Here is a 19,484-nt window from a genome sequence, read left to right as displayed (position 1 = left end):
ACTAAAGTTACTATACTGTTTTGGACATTTCATTCAAGAACATACATCTCCATTCCATTCCTCCCTTCCCACTGTGCACTGTGGTTTGACTCAACCCATGAAATTAGTTCTGTCTCCAGTGCAGATCTGCCTCTGAAAAAAGTCCACTACAGGTGGATACATATGTATTACACTACTATCTACTCTTTTAACATCTACAGGTGGATACATATGTATTACACTACTATCTACTCTTTTAACATCTACAGGTGGATACATATGTATTACACTACTATCTACTCTTTTAACATCTACAGGTGGATACATACATATTACACTACTATCTACTATCTTAATGTCTACAGGTGGATGCATATGTATTACACTACTATTACATTATGTATTACACCACTATTACATACATATTACACTACTATCTACTCTCTTAACATCTACAGGTGGATGCATACATATTACACTACTATCTACTCTCTTAACATCTACAGGTGGATGCATATGTATTACACTACTATTACATTATGTATTACACCACTATTACATACATATTACACTACTATCTACTCTTTTAACATCTACAGGTGGATGCATACATATTACACTACTATCTACTCTTTTAACATCTACAGGTGGATGCATACATATTACACTACTATCTACTCTCTTAACACGTTGACTGCCAACGACGTGTTAACACGTTTTCAATATCCAGCTGTTGACTGCCAACGACGTGTTAACACGTCAAAAAAAATCGATTTTTTTTTTTTGACGGTGGATCGTTGATCTGGCCCTTTTGCATCTCCTATTATAGTGTTAGAGCCGCCGGGCGTGTGCAATCCATTCCGCCGACCCACTGAGTGGAGACGGTGCTCAGACTATTGAGAGCCAAGCAAGCCAAGACAGCAGCATGGAAGCCATTATCGTGAAAATGGATGGGGCGAAAACACTTTCGTTTTCGCGCTGATTGCTGGCGGTGCGGGGTTGCAAACTTGCATGGTGGATTGCGGATGGAGCACACTTTGAGGCACGCAGCGTACATATGACCAGAGTCGCAGGGGCTTCATCGGAGCTCTCGGCCAGGGCTCCGGGAGGCGGGCGAGTCCAGCCGGGCTTCCTCGGGGAGCGGCCACGCAGACACGCACAGCGGCAGCGGGGCAGTGAGACTGGCGACAAGCTTGTGGTGCAGCAGGCAATTTTGCCTTGCAAAATAGCACCAAATTGGAAACAGCCATAAAAGGCTTTTAGAATGGGATTTTCAACCCATTCTTTTTTGTTTCTTTTTCGCTCTAATTTAGAGTAATTTAATTTCTATTCAGAAATTTATTTGAGAGGTCGAGAGTATGAGAAAGTGCATTTGCACAGGTAGGAAAGTGTATGTGACACGGCGCTGCAGCCAAGAAGAACGCCCACGGAGGGAGGAGTTGAGCAGAGGGGAGTTTCCTGCTGTTATGGAGGAAATTACTGTTCAAAACTATTGTTTAGGTCTTACTGATGCCAAAAATGAATGGTTAAAGTGACTGTTCTATCGAATTTCACAAAAAGCCGTTTATCTCTGAATAAATTTTCAGACGCTGAAACCATGCTGTATTCAACTGCTAATGCTTACATAACTACTAACTCTACAAACTAACTCTTTTAGACAGAGAAAGCACACATTATATTAGTTATTTTTAGATGATTGGTGTTCACGAAGTCCTAACAGAAAAGAATCCTTGGCTCTTGTAAAATGAGCCTAGAATCCTCAAAAAAAAACCTGGCAGAACTTACCTACAGCATTGAAAAAAGGCTGGCAGTCAATGTGTTAATGTCTACAGGTGGATGCATACATATTACACTACTATCTACTATCTTAATGTCTACAGGTGGATGCATACATATTACACTACTATCTACTCTTTTAACATCTACAGGTGGATGCATACATATTACACTACTATCTACTCTTTTAACATCTACAGGTGGATGCATACATATTACACTACTATCTACTCTTTTAACATCTACAGGTGGATGCATACATATTACACTACTATCTACTCTTTTAACATCTACAGGTGGATGCATACATATTACACTACTATCTACTCTCTTAACATCTACAGGTGGATGCATACATATTACACTACTATCTACTCTCTTAACATCTACAGGTGGATACATATGTATTACACTACTATCTACTCTCTTAACATCTACAGGTGGATGCATACATATTACACTACTATCTACTCTCTTAACATCTACAGGTGGATGCATACATATTACACTACTATCTACTCTCTTAACATCTACAGGTGGATGCATACATATTACACTACTATCTACTCTCTTAACATCTACAGGTGGATGCATACATATTACACTACTATCTACTCTTTTAACATCTACAGGTGGATACATATGTATTACACTACTATCTACTCTCTTAACATCTACAGGTGGATACATATGTATTACACTACTATCTACTCTCTTAACATCTACAGGTGGATACATACATATTACACTACTATCTACTCTTTTAACATCTACAGGTGGATGCATACATATTACACTACTATCTACTCTCTTAACATCTACAGGTGGATGCATACATATTACACTACTATCTACTCTCTTAACATCTACAGGTGGATGCATACATATTACACTACTATCTACTCTTTTAACATCTACAGGTGGATGCATACATATTACACTACTATCTACTCTTTTAACATCTACAGGTGGATGCATACATATTACACTACTATCTACTCTCTTAACATCTACAGGTGGATGCATACATATTACACTACTATCTACTCTCTTAACATCTACAGGTGGATGCATACATATTACACTACTATCTACTCTCTTAATGTCTACAGGTGGATGCATACATATTACACTACTATCTACTCTCTTAACATCTACAGGTGGATGCATACATATTACACTACTATCTACTCTCTTAACATCTACAGGTGGATGCATACATATTACACTACTATCTACTCTCTTAACATCTACAGGTGGATGCATATGTATTACACTACTATCTACTCTCTTAAAGGAACACTCTGCCCATTTTCAACCAGCTTTGTATCATTAGAACATCAGTAGTATATCAGAAAACTGTAAACGGTTTTGAAGTCTGTCATTCAATTTGACAGTTATTGAGTGTTAAAGTGTGGACCAGTGACATCACTGGTCCACACTAACTCAAATTAATAACTCATTAACTCAAATCAACTCTCAATAACTGTCAAACTAGATGACGGTTTTGAAGTCATTCATCTCTGTCCCACCTACCTCTCTCTGTGTCTATCTCTCTCTCCCACCCACCTCTCTCTCTCTCTCCCACCCACCTCTCCCTCTCTCTTACTCTCCCACCCACCTCTCTCCCTCTCCCACCACCTCCCTTTCCCACCCACTTATCTCTCTCTCTCTCTCTCGCTCTCTCTCTCTCTCTCTCTCTCTCTCTCTCTCTCTCTCTCCATCTCTCTCTCCCCCCCCCCTCCCCCCTCCAGGAGGTAGCCAGTGGCCTGACACAGGAAACCACCTGTTCACTCTGGAGGCGACCGGCTACGCCCTGCTGGCCCTGTTAAAGAGCGGGCGGCTGCAAGAGGCTGAAGCACCCTTCAAATGGCTGAACAGCCAACGGAGGAGAGGAGGAGGCTTCGGTTCCACTCAGGTACCAGCAGGGGGCGCCGGGTAGCCCAGCTGGAAGCTGCAGCTCAGTCAACTTGTTATTCATAGAATTCCCACAGCGTCACACACATTTAACTACCAATACAGTGCTTTACAATATACACAGCTCATTGGCTGTGGCTCTCATTTGATTATAATCACTTGTTGATTTATTACAATCATCCGTTATCTCTCCAGCAAAATGGCCGTGTTAATGGAACAGAATATTAAGAACAGTCTCTTGAAGTTAACTCATGTCCGTTGTCCTCCAGGCTTGGATTAGTGCATAATTCCTTAAACCTCATTCAGCACTGACTATTCTGTCATGTCATGGTGGGGCCGAAGTCCATTCAAATCCATTCACAACTGACTATTGAATTATGAGCTATTAAAATAATAATAATAATATACTGTAACTAGTAAAATGTGTGAAGATTGTGTTACAGGGATGACGTTTTAGGTGGTCAACTGTGTGAGTGGCTGATACATTTATGAATACTATAACCTCTCTCCAAAATGTTTTTTTTTTAATGTTTTGCAAACAACATAAGCGTTTACACCAAAAAGAGCAATTTGAGTGAAGATGAGACAGATCATCCTTACAGTGCTTCTGCTTGCAAAACTGTGCTATAGGCTGTGCAATTGTGAAGACATGGAAAAGCGGACAGCCGGGTGCGACGCTGGAGATGTGATGTACATTGATTGTGACTGAATGTGATAGATTCAGTTGTCTAAATGGTTCATAGCTGTTTAGGCTAAATAGCAATGATGAAATGATGACAGATTTTAGCTCGGACAAAAAGATGGCTAAAGTGCATCCAAGCTGGTAAAAAGTATCAAAGCAGCAATGAGACCCTCAGATCTTCTTAGGGATCGCTACCTGCTCAGGGAACCAATGCCAACTATCTCTGTTTCACAATATTGGGAATCTGCTGAAGAGCACTGACCCTGGAAACCAAACATAAATATCTGTTTTGAGTTTGTCACCACAGAGACATTTATAATAATAAATATAAAAAAACATCTGCTCCCCCTTCCTTCCCTCCCCCCCCCCAGTCCACCATGGTGGTGCTCCAGGCGCTGTCAGAGTACCTGGTCCAGAAGCCTCCTCCACAGGACCTCAGCCTGCAGGTGGACCTCAAGATTGCGGGGCGCAGTGACGCCCGCTACCATTTTGACCCCAAGACCTCCTATATGGCTCGCTCCTCCAAGGTAAGAGAGACCAAACCCAAGACCTCCTATATGGCTCGCTCCTCCAAGGTAAGAGAGACCAAACTGCTTCACATTCATATTTCAGGCATTTAGCTGAGCGTGTGTGTTCAAGATTCAATATTCAAGATTCAAGATTCAAGATTTTTATTGTCACTCCATGGTACAAGTACCACGTGTGAAATTCTTGTGCAGTGGACTCCGTTTACGACATAGTACAAATAGGCAACAAGCAATAAGTAATAGGCAATAAGAAATAGGCATCAATAAGCAATAAGACAGCAATAAGGCAATAAGAAATAGGCATCAATAAGCAATAAGACAAGTCGGTGGCTTATACGACAGTGGCATATTCATTGCACATAGGTGCACATGTCATGTGCATACGTTAGACGTGTTCAGACATTCCAAATTCGACGTTTTATACATACATGTGCAAATAGCATGTACCTTATTAAACATACACTTAAATTTACAATTAAATGTTAGTGTGTGGGTGTGTGTGTGTGTGTGTGTGTGTGTGTGTGTGTGTCTGTGTGTGTGTGCACGTGTGTGTGTGCATGTGTGTGGAAGTTGCCATCATCCTTCATGCATTCAAACGCCCTTGTAGTTTAACAGCGATTCTAATAAACAATAAGTTGGTGCTAACTTTACGTCTCTTTGTTCAGTTGTATTTCATCTGCAATTTCTTCTTCTCTGGTGTTTTTCTAGGTGGCCCTGGACCAGGAGTTTGAAGTGGAGGCTCGAGGGAACGGACAGGGAATACTGGAGGTTTGAGCACATGAACACCTTTGTAGACCAATATTGCTGCTGTTACAACTCCAACTTTTGATGTTTTTATTTTGATGGTCCTTGCTGGGAGGTAGAGCTAGTTTCATGACCAAGAAGCTCATGAAATCCATTAGAAACCTATGACAGGGGGCATTATAAATAATACTTGAATGGGTGTTATTTTCAGCTGTTCTACCAATATTTAACTGATACTAATCATTTCATCGCATTTGTTTTACATGTGGGCTCACTTCCTGATCCTGTGAACTTTGACCTCAGGTCGTGACCTACTACAACCAGCTGCACGAGGTGGATGAGAAAAGACCCTGCAAGGACTTTTACCTCAACGTCACTATTGAAGAATCCAGCGGTAGCTCCAACTCTCACACTTCCCCATATCACAACTTATAACAACAACATAATCTATAACATAATGTGACATAATGTAGCATAAGATAACCTAAAACATGACATAAAATAATGTACAAAATATAATGTAACCTACATCAAGTGATACAAGTGAGAAGACAATTTAATTCCAGTGATTGACAAGTTATTACAATATTATTACAATAGCATAACAAACTGTAGTGCAATGACAATAAAACCCAGCAGATAGTTAGTGGAGGGTGCAGCAGTGACCTAACCTAATGTACATTCACAGCACGAGATCCTCATCCATGACAGACCAAAGCATATTTTGTGTTTTCCTCCCATAACAGAGAAGCCTCCAGCAGATGTGGAAAAGTCCTACCGGATCACTATCAGAGTGAGGTGAGTTATTGCTTCATGACTCATTTGTGTTTGTGTGTTTGGTTTACATTTTATTTAAACGGACAAAGCTGAGAACGAGGAAATGAAGTGAAGCCTGTGAGACTATAGTTCAGGTGGACAACTCAAGTCACGCTGCAGATACGTGATACGCACAGCCACTCTTACTGTATCAAGTATCCCCTCTCAATAAGGCAGTCTAGTAAGGGGACATTCACACCAAAAGCGTTTTTTTTTTCAGTCAGAACGCTATGAAAATCATGGTGAGAGCGCTTCCATTGTGCACAAAACAGCGCACAGAGCGTTTTTTTTTTGCGCTTCGTTTTATTTTCCCCTGCAGTCGCGCGCACTAGAGTTGAGCACACAATAACCAGACGGACGGTAGCCAGCTGGTTGAGGTTGAGGATCCCTCTGGGAGGAGAAAATGTAGGAGGAGTAAAAAGACGAGCAGCGCGCTTTTCTTCCAAATGTTCAACTTTTTCAGCTTTAAAACGCCCAGAGTGCTCCGCCAAAAAGACGAGACGCCACCAGCGTTTAAACGCCAGGTGCGTTCATTAAAAGAGGAGCACGTCTAGCGCGTCCTTACACAGAGAATGAATTGCAGAAAGACACTGGCAGCTCCAAAAGCGCTTTGGGTGTGAATGTCCCCTAAGTAAGTAAGTAAATCATTTACGATAGCACCTTTCAAAACTATAGTTACAAAGTGCTGTACAAGAGAGAAAGCATAGAATACAATTAAAAGCCAAGTAAAAGAGTAAATTATCAACACAGTCTCACAGACAATTATCGGGTTGAAATTATACACAAATAAGTACACATGAACATTTACAAAAGTATAGTTATTCACATCACACACATCCTACATCCTGTAGATGCATGCTCACAGATACATGAGTGTATTTAAGCCATGTAATCATCACTCCCTGCTCTCATTTGTCTAGCTAGGTGTCTGCTGCAGGGAATGACAGGATCAGACACATGACATGACATGACATGACACGACACGACACGACACGACACGACATGACATGACATGACATACATGACATGACATGACATGACATACATGACATGACATGACATGACATGACATGACATTAGGTCATTTAGCACAGGGGTTCCCAAACTTTTCCATGCCAAGGTCCCCCAATTAGCTTTAGCCTTTGCCCCCCCCCCTATTGCAAGATGTCTTTAAAAACCCATTGATAATATTATTGAAGATGTCAAAAATCACATCCATACAACCTCCGAATATATTTCCTTACTTGTATTAACTCATTCACTGCCAATATCTGACTGGCATTTTTGGCACAGGCCAAGTATTTCCATAATGTTTGGTCATCTTTCAAGACCCACAGTAAATTCTGTACTAGGACTACAGTGATGTCCAATACCTCGAAATGAAGATCTAAGTCTCTACTTTCACCCCCAAAAAGAAAGTTAGCTTTTAGCATGTTCTGTACTCTACTTATAACCCTTTTTATACACCCCATGTTCACCAAAAAAGCCTGTCTGGGAAGAGAAAAGGGAGAAAAAAGCATTTTTGTAAAAGGGCACAATCTCAGGCATAACTCACTCTCAATTCTTTTATTTTGAACTGTATTGACATCAGACATGTAAATATTATTCGTTAGGACACAAATGACAAAAAAAAAAATATATATATATATATATACACACATGAAGTGCTTTTTTTTTACATTCAACAATACAGTTTACTCGGTGTGAGTGTGCAGACAGACAGACAGACAGACAGACACACCGACAGACAGACAGACAGACAGACAGACACACACACACACACACACACACACACACACACACACACACACACACGATCCCCCTTTTAGATTTCTAACCCAACATAGGATAAGCAATAACCACGCCCTGTGGCGCTGGGATTGGCCAGGAGCAACACTGGAGGGCACGCAGCCCAGCGATTTCATGAACCAACTGAAGAGCTCTTGAGAAGGACAGCGGGCTGCTGTGAGTGCCTTCTGCCCGCTGCTGCCTAGCTGTTCCTGTGTTTATTTTTGATTTGTTCTGGTACACCCGTCTCCCTGTCATATCAACTCTGCTATTTGATCGTTCCCGTTTTCCCCTCGGCTATTCAACACGTCCTCACCGCCCTCGCAAACTGATCGATCATTTCCTCATTCCTCCGATGATCAAACACATCTCTTGATTACTTTCTCCCGTTTTCTCCTGGCTGGCACAGAGGAAGGCGACTCCAGCTCGTGCCGAGGGCGTTTCAATGGCGTTTCTCCTGTCTGCACAAGGAAGCGTTACCCGTTCTCTGCTTTTCCTCTTGCTCAATTTCAAAACAACAGCTGCGGTATGTGTTTGATCGCGTGCTGTCGGCTACCCTTTGAAGGCAGGGACCTGTGTCTGTGTGACAGGCTGGGCAAGTGTTTGCTGCAGGCGCTGCACCAATAAAAACAAAAACACGTCAAACACGTCCTTGGCGGGGAAGGCCATTGCTGATAACACGTCAAAGACGTCATTGGCGGTGAATGAGTTAATGTAATAACCTAATAATCTTTTATTTTCTGTTGTCCATTATAAACATTGTTCCAGAGTCAGACTCAGACTACTGTACTACCCACACCAGGGGGAAATGACAATGAATGTGATGACTGGCAGGCAATCAGACAGATGGGCATGGCAAATATGATTTTCTTGTTTGTTAACAATACACTAAATATATTTATAAAATATAATACAAATATATGATATTCTTTATTTATTAAACTGTAGTATTAACAAATGTAACTGAAGGCTTAGGATTAGGGTTATTTTCTTCCCCATAAAGATGTTTTTTTTTAAGCATTTCCATTAATTTGCTGAGGCCCCCCTAATGCCCTCTGGCAGTCCCTGGGGCCCCGGCACCCCACTTTGAAAATATATTTTTTGTCCAAAGTGACTTACAATAGTCTCTGCAACTATATTTGCATTCAATACGTGAGTTGGCAGACAGAAATGTTTTCATCAGTGACTTGATACACACTCTCAGAAGTACACACGTTACCAAACAGGAACTAGCCAGTATAACCACAGGCCTTTGGTCATTGAGCCATTCTTCTGGCATTAAGACATTACACTGATTGGCCAAATGGGGGTGCTACAGAGGCAACATTTTTAAATCTTTTGAAAGGCCATAACTGCTTGGAGGAATGATGATGCATCTTGTTAGTTGTTACTGATTGTCCCAATGGGTTCTTGTATCATTAGTGAGGACACCTTTAACTTATTTTCATACGACTCGATTTACCCGTGCTATTCTTATTATGCCCTGAATATTCTAATCTTTCCATGCTGCTCTGTTGACACTAAATAGGAGGCTTGTCATCTCTCCATGTGGTTCCTCTCATGTTTGGTATCCTGACCCATCTCTGTTCCCTTCTCTTTCCACAGGGCTTTAGGACCCAGATATGTCAGGATGGTGGTTCTGGATATCAACCTGCCGACCGGCTTCACCCCAGAAAACTCTGACCTGGAGATGGTAAGCAACACCGCCCACTAGTGCTCTAAATAATAAGAATGCCTATAGAGAGGTAAAGTGGGTGACTACTACAGCATACAGAGTAAGCCATATCCAGCATTACAGCCTGTTCACACCATACGCCGAAGCAACGCTCAACCTACGCTGAACCCACAAGTTTCATTTCGGCGTCCTTGTTAACAGGCGAAGCCATTCACACCTAGCCGCGCATGTGCCTTCCTCAAACCACGCTCAAGCGATCATTCAGGATTCATTCCTATCTTCCAAGCATGATGTGTGAAGCCTGAAGTTGCCAGACGTGAAGTCAATGGGAGTTGTGGGGGCCAAGGCGCGCCGAGCGAGGCGAAAAGAGAAGGGACCCTATCTTCCCAAAAGCGGCAATTTAGCGTTTGCTCTTGTTTAATGCCGTGCACAATGCAAATTGGGGGCAGGCACAAGCGCATGCCTGTTATAATTTTTAAACAGTTATGTTTCTGTATAAATCATTACAATTATGCTCCCGTGAGGTAAGGATGCTTTTTTTTTGCTGCCGGGGTGGGGGTGCAAAACTCGGCATACCACCTGGACAAATGCGTAAGGCAGACCGGTATCTTTCCTGCCTTAAGGCACGCGCAAACAGGTGCGCAAGCGCTAATAGGGGATATCGCCTGTCGAAAGATAGGGCCCAACATGTCTAGTATACTATAGTATACTGTAGAACATGTCTAGTATACACGGGATATCACCTGTACGAAGATAGGGCCTGTTGACTTCTACAGTATACTATAGTATACAAGACATGCTGACTTCTACAGTATACTATAGTATACTAGGCATGTTCTACAGTATACTATAGTATACTAGACATGGTGACTTCTACAGTATACTATAGTATACAACACATGTTCTACAGTATACAGTATACTAGACATGTTGACTTCTACAGTATACTATAGTATACTAGACATGTTCTACAGTATACTGTATTATACTAGACATGTTGACTTCTACAGTATACTATAGTATACTAGACATGTTGACTTCTACAGTATACTATAGTATACTAGACATGCTGACTTATACAGTATACTATAGTATACTAGACATGTTCTACAGTATACTATAGTATACTAGACATGTTGACTTCTACAGTATACTATAGTATTCTAGACATGTTGACTTCTACAGTATACTATAGTATACTAGACATGCTGACTTCTACAGTATACTATAGTATACTAGACATGTTCTACAGTATACTATAGTATACTAGACATGTTGACTTCTACAGTATACTATAGTATACTAGACATGTTGACTTCTACAGTATACTATAGTATTCTAGACATGTTGACTTCTACAGTATACTATAGTATACTAGACATGTTGACTTCTACAGTATACTATAGCATTCTAGACATGTTGACTTCTACAGTATACTATAGTATACTAGACATGTTGACTTCTACAGTATAATATAGTATTCTAGACATGTTGACTTCTACAGTATACTATAGCATTCTAGACATGTTGACTTCTACAGTATACTAGTATACTAGACATGTTGACTTCTACAGTATAGTATACTAGACATGTTCTACAGTATACTATAGTATACTAGACATGTTATACAGTATACTATAGTATACTAGACATGTTCTACAGTATACTATAGTATACTAGACATGTTCTACAGTATACTATAGTATACTAGACATGTTGACTTCTACAGTATACTATAGTATACTAGACAAGTTGACTTGCAATAGCTATATGTTCTCTAAAGTGCTGCCCTGATCACATCCAGGCTAGTGCTGCTTACTGTCGTGTGTGTGTGTGTGTGTGTGTGTGTGTGTGTGTGTGTGTGTGTGTGTGTGTGAGCGTGTGTGTGCGTGTGTGTGTGTGTGTGTGCGCGTGTGTGCAGCTGTCCAACTCAGTAGATAGTTACATCAGTAACTTCCAGATCGTTGACAACCTGAGTGACAGAGGCTCCCTGATCCTACACCTCTTCAAGGTAACATCTTACAATACGTTATAACACATTACAACACGTTACATGTATACATGGTATACTTTTTTAAATTATTTTATTTATATTATTTATTTATTTATTTATTTATTTATTTATTTATTTATTTATTTATTTGGTTATTTATTTGGTTATTTATTTGGTTATTTATATGAATGTACAGAAGCAGGATCAGGGCTTTGACTGGAATATAAATCAGGCTTTATGTATTTGTGTCTCTACTGCATTCTGTTGTACTCTACTTTATTTTGCTCTACACTCTACTCACCTGTGCTTGCTTCTGTCCTACTCTATCAACTCTATTCTACTCACCCTGCTCTATTGTGTCCTATTCTACGCTGCTCAACCTTACTCTGCTCTGCCCTACTCTTTTCTACACCATTCTATTCTCTCTTTACTCTGCGTAATCTACTGTGTTACTTTACTGTACTCTCTTCTGCCCTGCTCTACTGCGCTCTACTCTGTTGTGCATACTCTACTGATGCCTACCCTATTCCACCCTGCTCTGCGCTCTATTCTGCCACATTCCACTCTGGTCTATTCTACTCTACTCAACTCTTCTCTATCTGCTCTGTTCTACTCTACGGTTTTGTTCTGCTCTATGACCTTCTAATCTTTTACTTTACACTGTTTCCACTATACTCCCTGACATTCCACTCTCCTTTACTCTCCTCTCCCCTCCTCTCCTCTCTCCTTTCCTCTCCTCTCCTCTCCTCTCCCCTCCTCTCCTCTCTCCTTTCCTCTCCCCTCCTCTCCTCTCTCCTTTCCTCTCCCCTCCCCTCCCCTCCTCTCCTCTCCTCTCCTCTCCTCTCCTATCTCCTCGCCTATCTCCTCTCCTATCTCCTCTCCCCTCCTCCCTCTCTCCTCTCCTCTCCCCTCCTCCCTCTCTCCCCTCCCTTCCCCTCCTCTCCTCTCAGGTGTCTCACAAAGAGCCAGAGATCCTGATCTTCAGGCTTCAGCAGAACTTTAAGGTCGGCCTCCTGCAGCCTTCCTCAGTCACTGTCTATGAGTATTACAACCCAGGTAGGAAAACACACAGAAGTTACTGTTGAAAAAGATTCACTGATGAAAGTCACTAAATCAGTCAGTCAATATTAGGCTGCCTTTTTTTGCCCAAAAGAGACAGCATGATATGATGCTACTGTAGCCACCGCTAAACCACAAACTGAAGCTGTTCTTTTAAAGTTATTTGCTCTACTTTTTGCCTTGAAGCAGGAAGTCCCACTAACCTCCCCCTGAGCTGCAGGATACCACCACTGGCCACGCCCACAGAAAATGTTGCGCAATTTGCTACTTTGAATATTTTGGTGTCAAGTCTATTGTCCCTGCATACTCTCTCTCCCCCTCTCTCTCTCTCTCTCTCTCTCTCTCTCTGTCTCCCTCTGTCTCCCTCCCCTCTCTCTCTCTGTCTCCCTCCCCTCTCTCTCTCTGTCTCCCTCCCCTCTCTCTCTCTCTCTCTCTCCCCCTCTCTCTCTGTGTCTCCCTCTGTCTCCCTCCCCTCTCTCTCTCTCTCTCTCTCTCTCTCTCTCTCTCTGTCTCCCTCTGTCTCCCTCCCCTCTCTCTCTCTGTCTCCCTCCCCTCTCTCTCTCTCTCTCTCGCTCACTCTGTCTCCCTCTCTCTGTCTCCCTCTTCCTCTCTCGCTCTGTCTCCCTCTCTCTGTCCCCCTTCCTCTCTCCCTCTCTCTCTCTCTCTCTCTCTCAGATCATCGCTGCAGTCGTACCTACACGCCCAGCGAGGATAGGGCGGAGCTCACTCAGATCTGCAAGGACAACGTCTGCCGCTGCACACAGGGTGAGGGCATGCACGTGCCTGTGTGCACGTGCACGTGCATGTGTGGGTGTGGATGTGCCTGTGTGGGCGTGCATGTGCATGTGCATGTGCATGTGTGGGTGTGCATGCGCACGTGTGGGTGTGCACGTGCATGTGTGGGTGTGCATGTGCCTGTGTGGGCGTGCACGTGCCTGTGTGGGTGTGCATGTGCCTGTGTGGACGTGGACGTGCCTGTGTGGGCGTGCATGTGTGGGTGTGCATGTGCCTGTGTGGACGTGGACGTGCCTGTGTGGGCGTGCATGTGTGGGTGTGCATGTGCCTGTGCGTGCGTGCATGTGTGGGTGTGCACGTGCCTGTGTGGACGTGCACATGCCTGTGTGGGCGTGCATGTGTGGGCGTGCACGTGCCTGTGTGGACGTGCACGTGCCTGTGTGGGCGTGCATGTGTGGGTGTGCATGTGCCTGTGCGTGTGTGCATGTGTGGGTGTGCATGTGCCTGTGTGGACGTGCACGTGCCTGTGTGGACATGCATGTGTGGGCGTGCACGTGCCTGTGTGCATGCATGTGTGGGTGTGCATGTGCCTGTGTGGGCGTGCATGTGTGGGTGTGCATGTGCCTGTGTGGGCGTGCACGTGCCTGTGTGGGTGTGCATGTGCCTGTGTGGGCGTGCACGTGCCTGTGTGGGCGTGCATGTGCATGTGTGGGTGTGCATGTGCGTGCGTGCGTGCGTGTGTTAGGGATGGGACCCGGGTATCAATAACCCGAAAATCAATAAGGTCCGACCTTATCGATACTGTTATCGAGTAGCGGCCGTTGGTCCATTAATTCCTCCCCGCCGGTCTTTACCCTCTCGGATCTGTGTGCTGAATTCGCTGTCAAGCGCCCTGAGGCTGTCACTGACTCAAGCCTGTGTGCTGCCGTGCCGTGCAGTGAGTGACTAACACTTTTCATTTGATTAAGACTTGAATCACGTGCATCACGCGTGATGCGACACGCCCCCTGTTCACTGCTCATTTGATCATTCATTTCATTTGGTTGCAAACTTGCGTGACAGACCAGTTGACACAAGCGACAGGATGCTGAATGTGTTAAATGATCAAAAGCTTGGATACCCTTCACCAAAGTGAAGACAAACCTGGAGCCAAATGCCACCCAAGGTATGCATTGTTCACGGATGCCACGCAAGTCCCGTTCTTTGACATAATCCACTTGATAAAATAATCCCAAAATATGCGGTCCCAGGCAGTGATGAAAGTTCCTTGTGCCATGCGTCCTGCTCTGTGACACGTCATGACATGTACCGTTGTCCGACCATATTAGGAGGGCAGGCGGCAATGTAGCATAATAGGTGACCGTGGGTTGACCGAGGCTAGTCTACCCAGTGTGGATATTCAATGTGTATTCCGTAAAAAAAATAAAAAAAAATAAGCCCAAATAGTTTGCAGTGCACAATAAATGTTTTCACAGCAATATAAAATTGAGAGAGGGAATTATGACCTGTTTAACTCCTAACAGCTTGTTATAGGCTATAAAAATAATACTAATGCCAAGATTTTTGTTTCAATCAAAGCAAATATTTAAATTAAAATACAACCATTAATTTCATAATAGTTGTTTCCACTGGTTCAGTATCAGTACAGAGCACATCTTGAAAAGTCTGGAAACAAATCATAGTGGTGTAAGGATAACAGTTACTCGGTATGTGAATAACATTTATTTTATTTTATTGTTGGAAAAATTGTTGCTGAGTGCTGATGTCTGTGCTGCTGATATTATTTTACGATTTGCATGTCATGCGGGCCCTATTCCTTTTCAAATAAATGCACAGCAACAGCATCAGCAGTTTTTGTTTATTGGAGGCAAGGCTAATCCTTCCGTTCACAAATAAAACAGACACAGACTCACAGTTAAGCAATACAAAAAACAGTTATGTAACAACAACAAAACTTGCCGTCATGTCTTTCCACCAAATAATACAAAAGAAAAGTATCGATAGTGGACCCGATAAGGACCCGGTTCGTTAAGCAGCCATGAAAATGGCATCAATATCAATACAAATCAAGTTTTAACTCTGGCTGTATTTTAATCTCTAGGTGACTGCTGCGTCTCCAAGAGCGACACCCAAACCTTCCCCAGCAATACAAGAGAGACGTTTGCCTGTGAGACCTTACACCATGGTACGATGCACACTCAACCAACACGCACGCACGCACTCACACACATGCACACACACACACACACACACACACACACACACACACACACACACACACACACACACACACACACACACACACACACACACACACACACACACACACACACACACACACACACACACACACACATCCTGTACGTTATCTTATTCACTCATACTGATACCACAGAGAGGAAGTAGGCTAGAAGACGGGGAAGAAAGATGAGGAATAAACAGAAGACGCTGTAGATGAAGAAGAGAGTTGCAGAGGAATATCAGCACAGCTTCCTGAAACACAGTGAACAGCAGCACATGCTGCAGACATTCCTGCATTCAAAAACAAATGAATTATCAGCACATTAACGGAACAATTAGACATTTTATTACTGACGGGTGTTGTGCTAAATTCAGCATGTTATAATCCTCCAAACAGCTTGAATTTTAACATAAATGCCCCTTTATTCAGCAGGGAAGTGGAGTTACTTCACATATTAAATAATGATTCCTCAACTTTGAGATGTTCCTGCAATCTACAGACAACAGGAACATTAGAAGTGTCAGGATCCTAATCATGGCAAGTGCCCATCAAACAAAAAGGAACTAGCTAACTTTGTGAAACATGATAGAAGCTTCATTGTTGTTGATTGTGAACAGGCCAAACTGTCCAGCATGCTGATGATGCTCTGGTTTCATGGAGGGCAGAGTGTTGTCATGACAACTCCAACGCCAGCATCGGATCATAAACTACAGACAAAGCATTTAGGAGGTGATATAAAAAATGACAGTGGTGTTCCTGTCCTCCAGTCTTCCAGGTGAAGGTGCTGAATGTCACCCAGAGTTACTATGACCAGTACGAGATGGAGATCACACAGGTTATCAAGCTGGGTGAGTCACTGGACTTGGTCTCTTACACACGCTCGAGTACAATGCTGCTGCTCTGTGCATCTCCACATGACATGAGGAGCACATCAGAGATCCATTTAGACCAATGTCTATACACTGACCAACTTCATATTCAGATTCAGATGCACTTTGTTAGAAACAGTAGGTAATCAGATTACATACAATGAATTTGATTTAGTGTATGTATGCAGTATGCCGTGTAGCGGTCACATCAATTAGTCAGAAGACAAAGACGATACAGAAAGACAATCACACACACAAAGATCTAAGCTGGAGTCCATAGTGACATATGATGGGGAGGGGGGGTTGGTTAATGTCAGTCAGTGGGTTCTGGCCTGTTGTTGAGGCGGCTGTGGGGGGCTTTCGGGCCTAGTTGAAGAGGCCGATGGCAGTTGGGAAGAAGCCTCTGTATGGGAGGATTAGCCTAGTGATGCTCTTGGCTGCGCTGTGGGAAAAACAAACACTGACACATTAATTTAATAAAGAAAGAAAAGAAAGAAAGAAAGAAAGAACAAAGAAAACCAGATTTCACTGCACATTTTCCAGATTGTTGGAAAATGACACCTCCATCTTATCAGCAGTGGACAGCATGACTGTAAATATCTGATATTGTGTTATATAGTGTTTAGTTATGCAGAGTTATGTTGTAAACATTTCCAACTCTCTCCTTCCCTCCACCCAGGGGTGGAGGCTGGGGTGGAGGCAGGTCAGAAGAGGCTCTTTATGTCTCATGGAGGCTGCAGAGACGGCCTCAACCTGCAGCAGGGCTCCCAGTACCTCGTCATCGGCCCCAAAGAGGACCAGTGGACCGTAGACAGCGACACCAACAGGTAAGGAGGAGAAGTGTCAGGGATCAGCAAATTTCAATCCAGATATTAGATATTGGTTTACAGTTTTGAATGATCCCTCCCTGCATTATGTCCTGCCCCCACATCCTGTTTTAACATCCACTCACACCCCGTTCCTTCCTGTGCCCTTGAGTGACATGCAGCGACTTGTAACTGACAACTGAAGTTTAACCTGAACCTGAACCTGAAAATGATAAAGTTGGTCTGGGCAATACATCAATATTATATTGATATCATGAGAGTAGATATCATCTTGGTTTCGAATATCATATTGTGATATGCCATAAGTGTTGTCTTTTCCTGGTTTTGAAGGCTGCATTACAGTAAACCGATGTAATTTTCTGAACCTAGCAGAACGTTTTAGCTGTTGTATCATTTGCCTTTACCCACTTATTCATTATATCCACATTACTGATGATTATTTATCGAAAATCTCATTGTGTCAATATGTCGTGAAAGCACCAATATTGTCGCAATATCGATAAGTATTTGGTCAAAAGTATTGTGATATTTGATTTTGTCCATATCGCCCAGCCCTATGATAAAGACACATTTTCATAATACAGAGGAGCAAGTCAGCTAAGTAGAGCTCCTATATGACTCAGTAAACACAAACACAAGTTATTATGTTATTACATTTTCAGCCCCCTCTGATCTTTTAAACTCAAATCTGTTGAATCAAGGACCTTGGAAATTAACGTCTTCCTTTCTCTCTTCCTGTCCGTCAGCTTCATCTACATGTTGGGTAAGAACACCTGGGTGGAGCGCTGGCCTTCATCTGCAGAGTGCTCCAGCAACTCCAGCCTCCAGGCTAAATGCACGGCGCTGGAGGAAACTGCCATTGAACTGTCTGTTAACGCCTGCAGGCTGTAGAGGCTGAACACATCAGTTTGAACTGTCTGTTAATGCCTGCAGGCTGTAGAGGCTGAACACATCAGTTTGAATTCAGTCAAGGACATTTGAAATCTTGACAGCTTAAACGTTTTTGTTGTGTCTTTGGGAAAAAGAGAACTGATGCAATTGGTATGAGGTGGTACTGAGTACCACCAACAACACTTCAGTACCCATAATCACAGTTAAGAATGTTCTCAATAATATTATGGCTTTTATAGATAGATAGACAGACAGACAGACAGACAGACAGACAGACTCGTTAATTCAGAAAAACAGAGCAGAAAATATATTTTTTAATGAAAACTTATCTCATTAATTCAGAAAAACAGGGTGATTTTGTATTTCTCAAGTGAATGCAATACGCTTCCGTATAAAATCCCAATGTTCATCATGTTTCAAGTCGAAAATCCACTGTCATTTAGCACAGTTGTTCCCAAAGCAGGGGTCGGGGGGGTTCTGATTTCCAGAATGTGTGAAATTGGCCTAAAGAATGTGTTAAATACAAAATGTGTTAAATACAAATACATGTGATTAAAAAGAGCACATTTTAATCATAATTGTTCGTTTTGTGTGTGTTTTGTTTGCGAAATTCCCATGTGCACATAAACGTTTGCATGCTCCAACCACCTCCGGGGATAGTGGGGGTCTGGCACCACCTCCGGGGATAGTGGGGGTCTGGCACCACCTCCGGGGATAGTGGGGGTCTGGCACCACCTCCGGGGATAGTGGGGGTCTGGCACCACCTCCGGGGATAGTGGGGGTCTGGCACCACCTCCGAGGATAGTGGGGGTCTGGCACCACCTCCGGGGATATTGGGGGTCTGGCACCACCTCCGGGGATAGTGGGGGTCTGGCACCACCTCCGGGGGTAGAGGGGGTCTGGCACTGTTGTTTTGGGGGTCGGCGCCTGAAGAGTTTGGGAACCCTTGATTTAGGAGAATACA

At 43.0% G+C, this 19,484-nt stretch overlaps 1 protein-coding gene across 1 annotated transcript in view; it reads left to right on the top strand.

Annotated features, from left to right (window-relative positions):
• LOC310775845 (venom factor-like) overlaps nucleotides 1-18,985 on the top strand; it is a gene marked incomplete at its 5' end in the record, with an annotated part of 76,425 nt that extends 57,440 nt beyond the window's left edge. The window contains 13 exon segments of the mRNA XM_083635972.1: nucleotides 3,510-3,673; nucleotides 4,726-4,881; nucleotides 5,590-5,649; nucleotides 5,929-6,019; nucleotides 6,372-6,423; nucleotides 9,835-9,922; nucleotides 11,826-11,915; nucleotides 12,848-12,953; nucleotides 13,632-13,721; nucleotides 15,793-15,876; nucleotides 16,701-16,781; nucleotides 17,482-17,629; nucleotides 18,376-18,985. Of these exon segments, the coding sequence (XP_083492098.1) occupies nucleotides 3,510-3,673; nucleotides 4,726-4,881; nucleotides 5,590-5,649; nucleotides 5,929-6,019; nucleotides 6,372-6,423; nucleotides 9,835-9,922; nucleotides 11,826-11,915; nucleotides 12,848-12,953; nucleotides 13,632-13,721; nucleotides 15,793-15,876; nucleotides 16,701-16,781; nucleotides 17,482-17,629; nucleotides 18,376-18,520 (1,355 nt within the window). The 3' untranslated portion in view covers nucleotides 18,521-18,985.
• Between the last annotated feature and the right edge of the window lie 499 nt (nucleotides 18,986-19,484).

Source organism: Poromitra crassiceps (genome assembly GCF_964638095.1).
Source record: "Poromitra crassiceps genome assembly, chromosome: 4".
Taxonomy (NCBI): domain Eukaryota; kingdom Metazoa; phylum Chordata; class Actinopteri; order Beryciformes; family Melamphaidae; genus Poromitra; species Poromitra crassiceps.
Note: the sequence above shows the minus strand (reverse complement) of the source record. Positions and strands in the feature narration are given on the sequence as shown.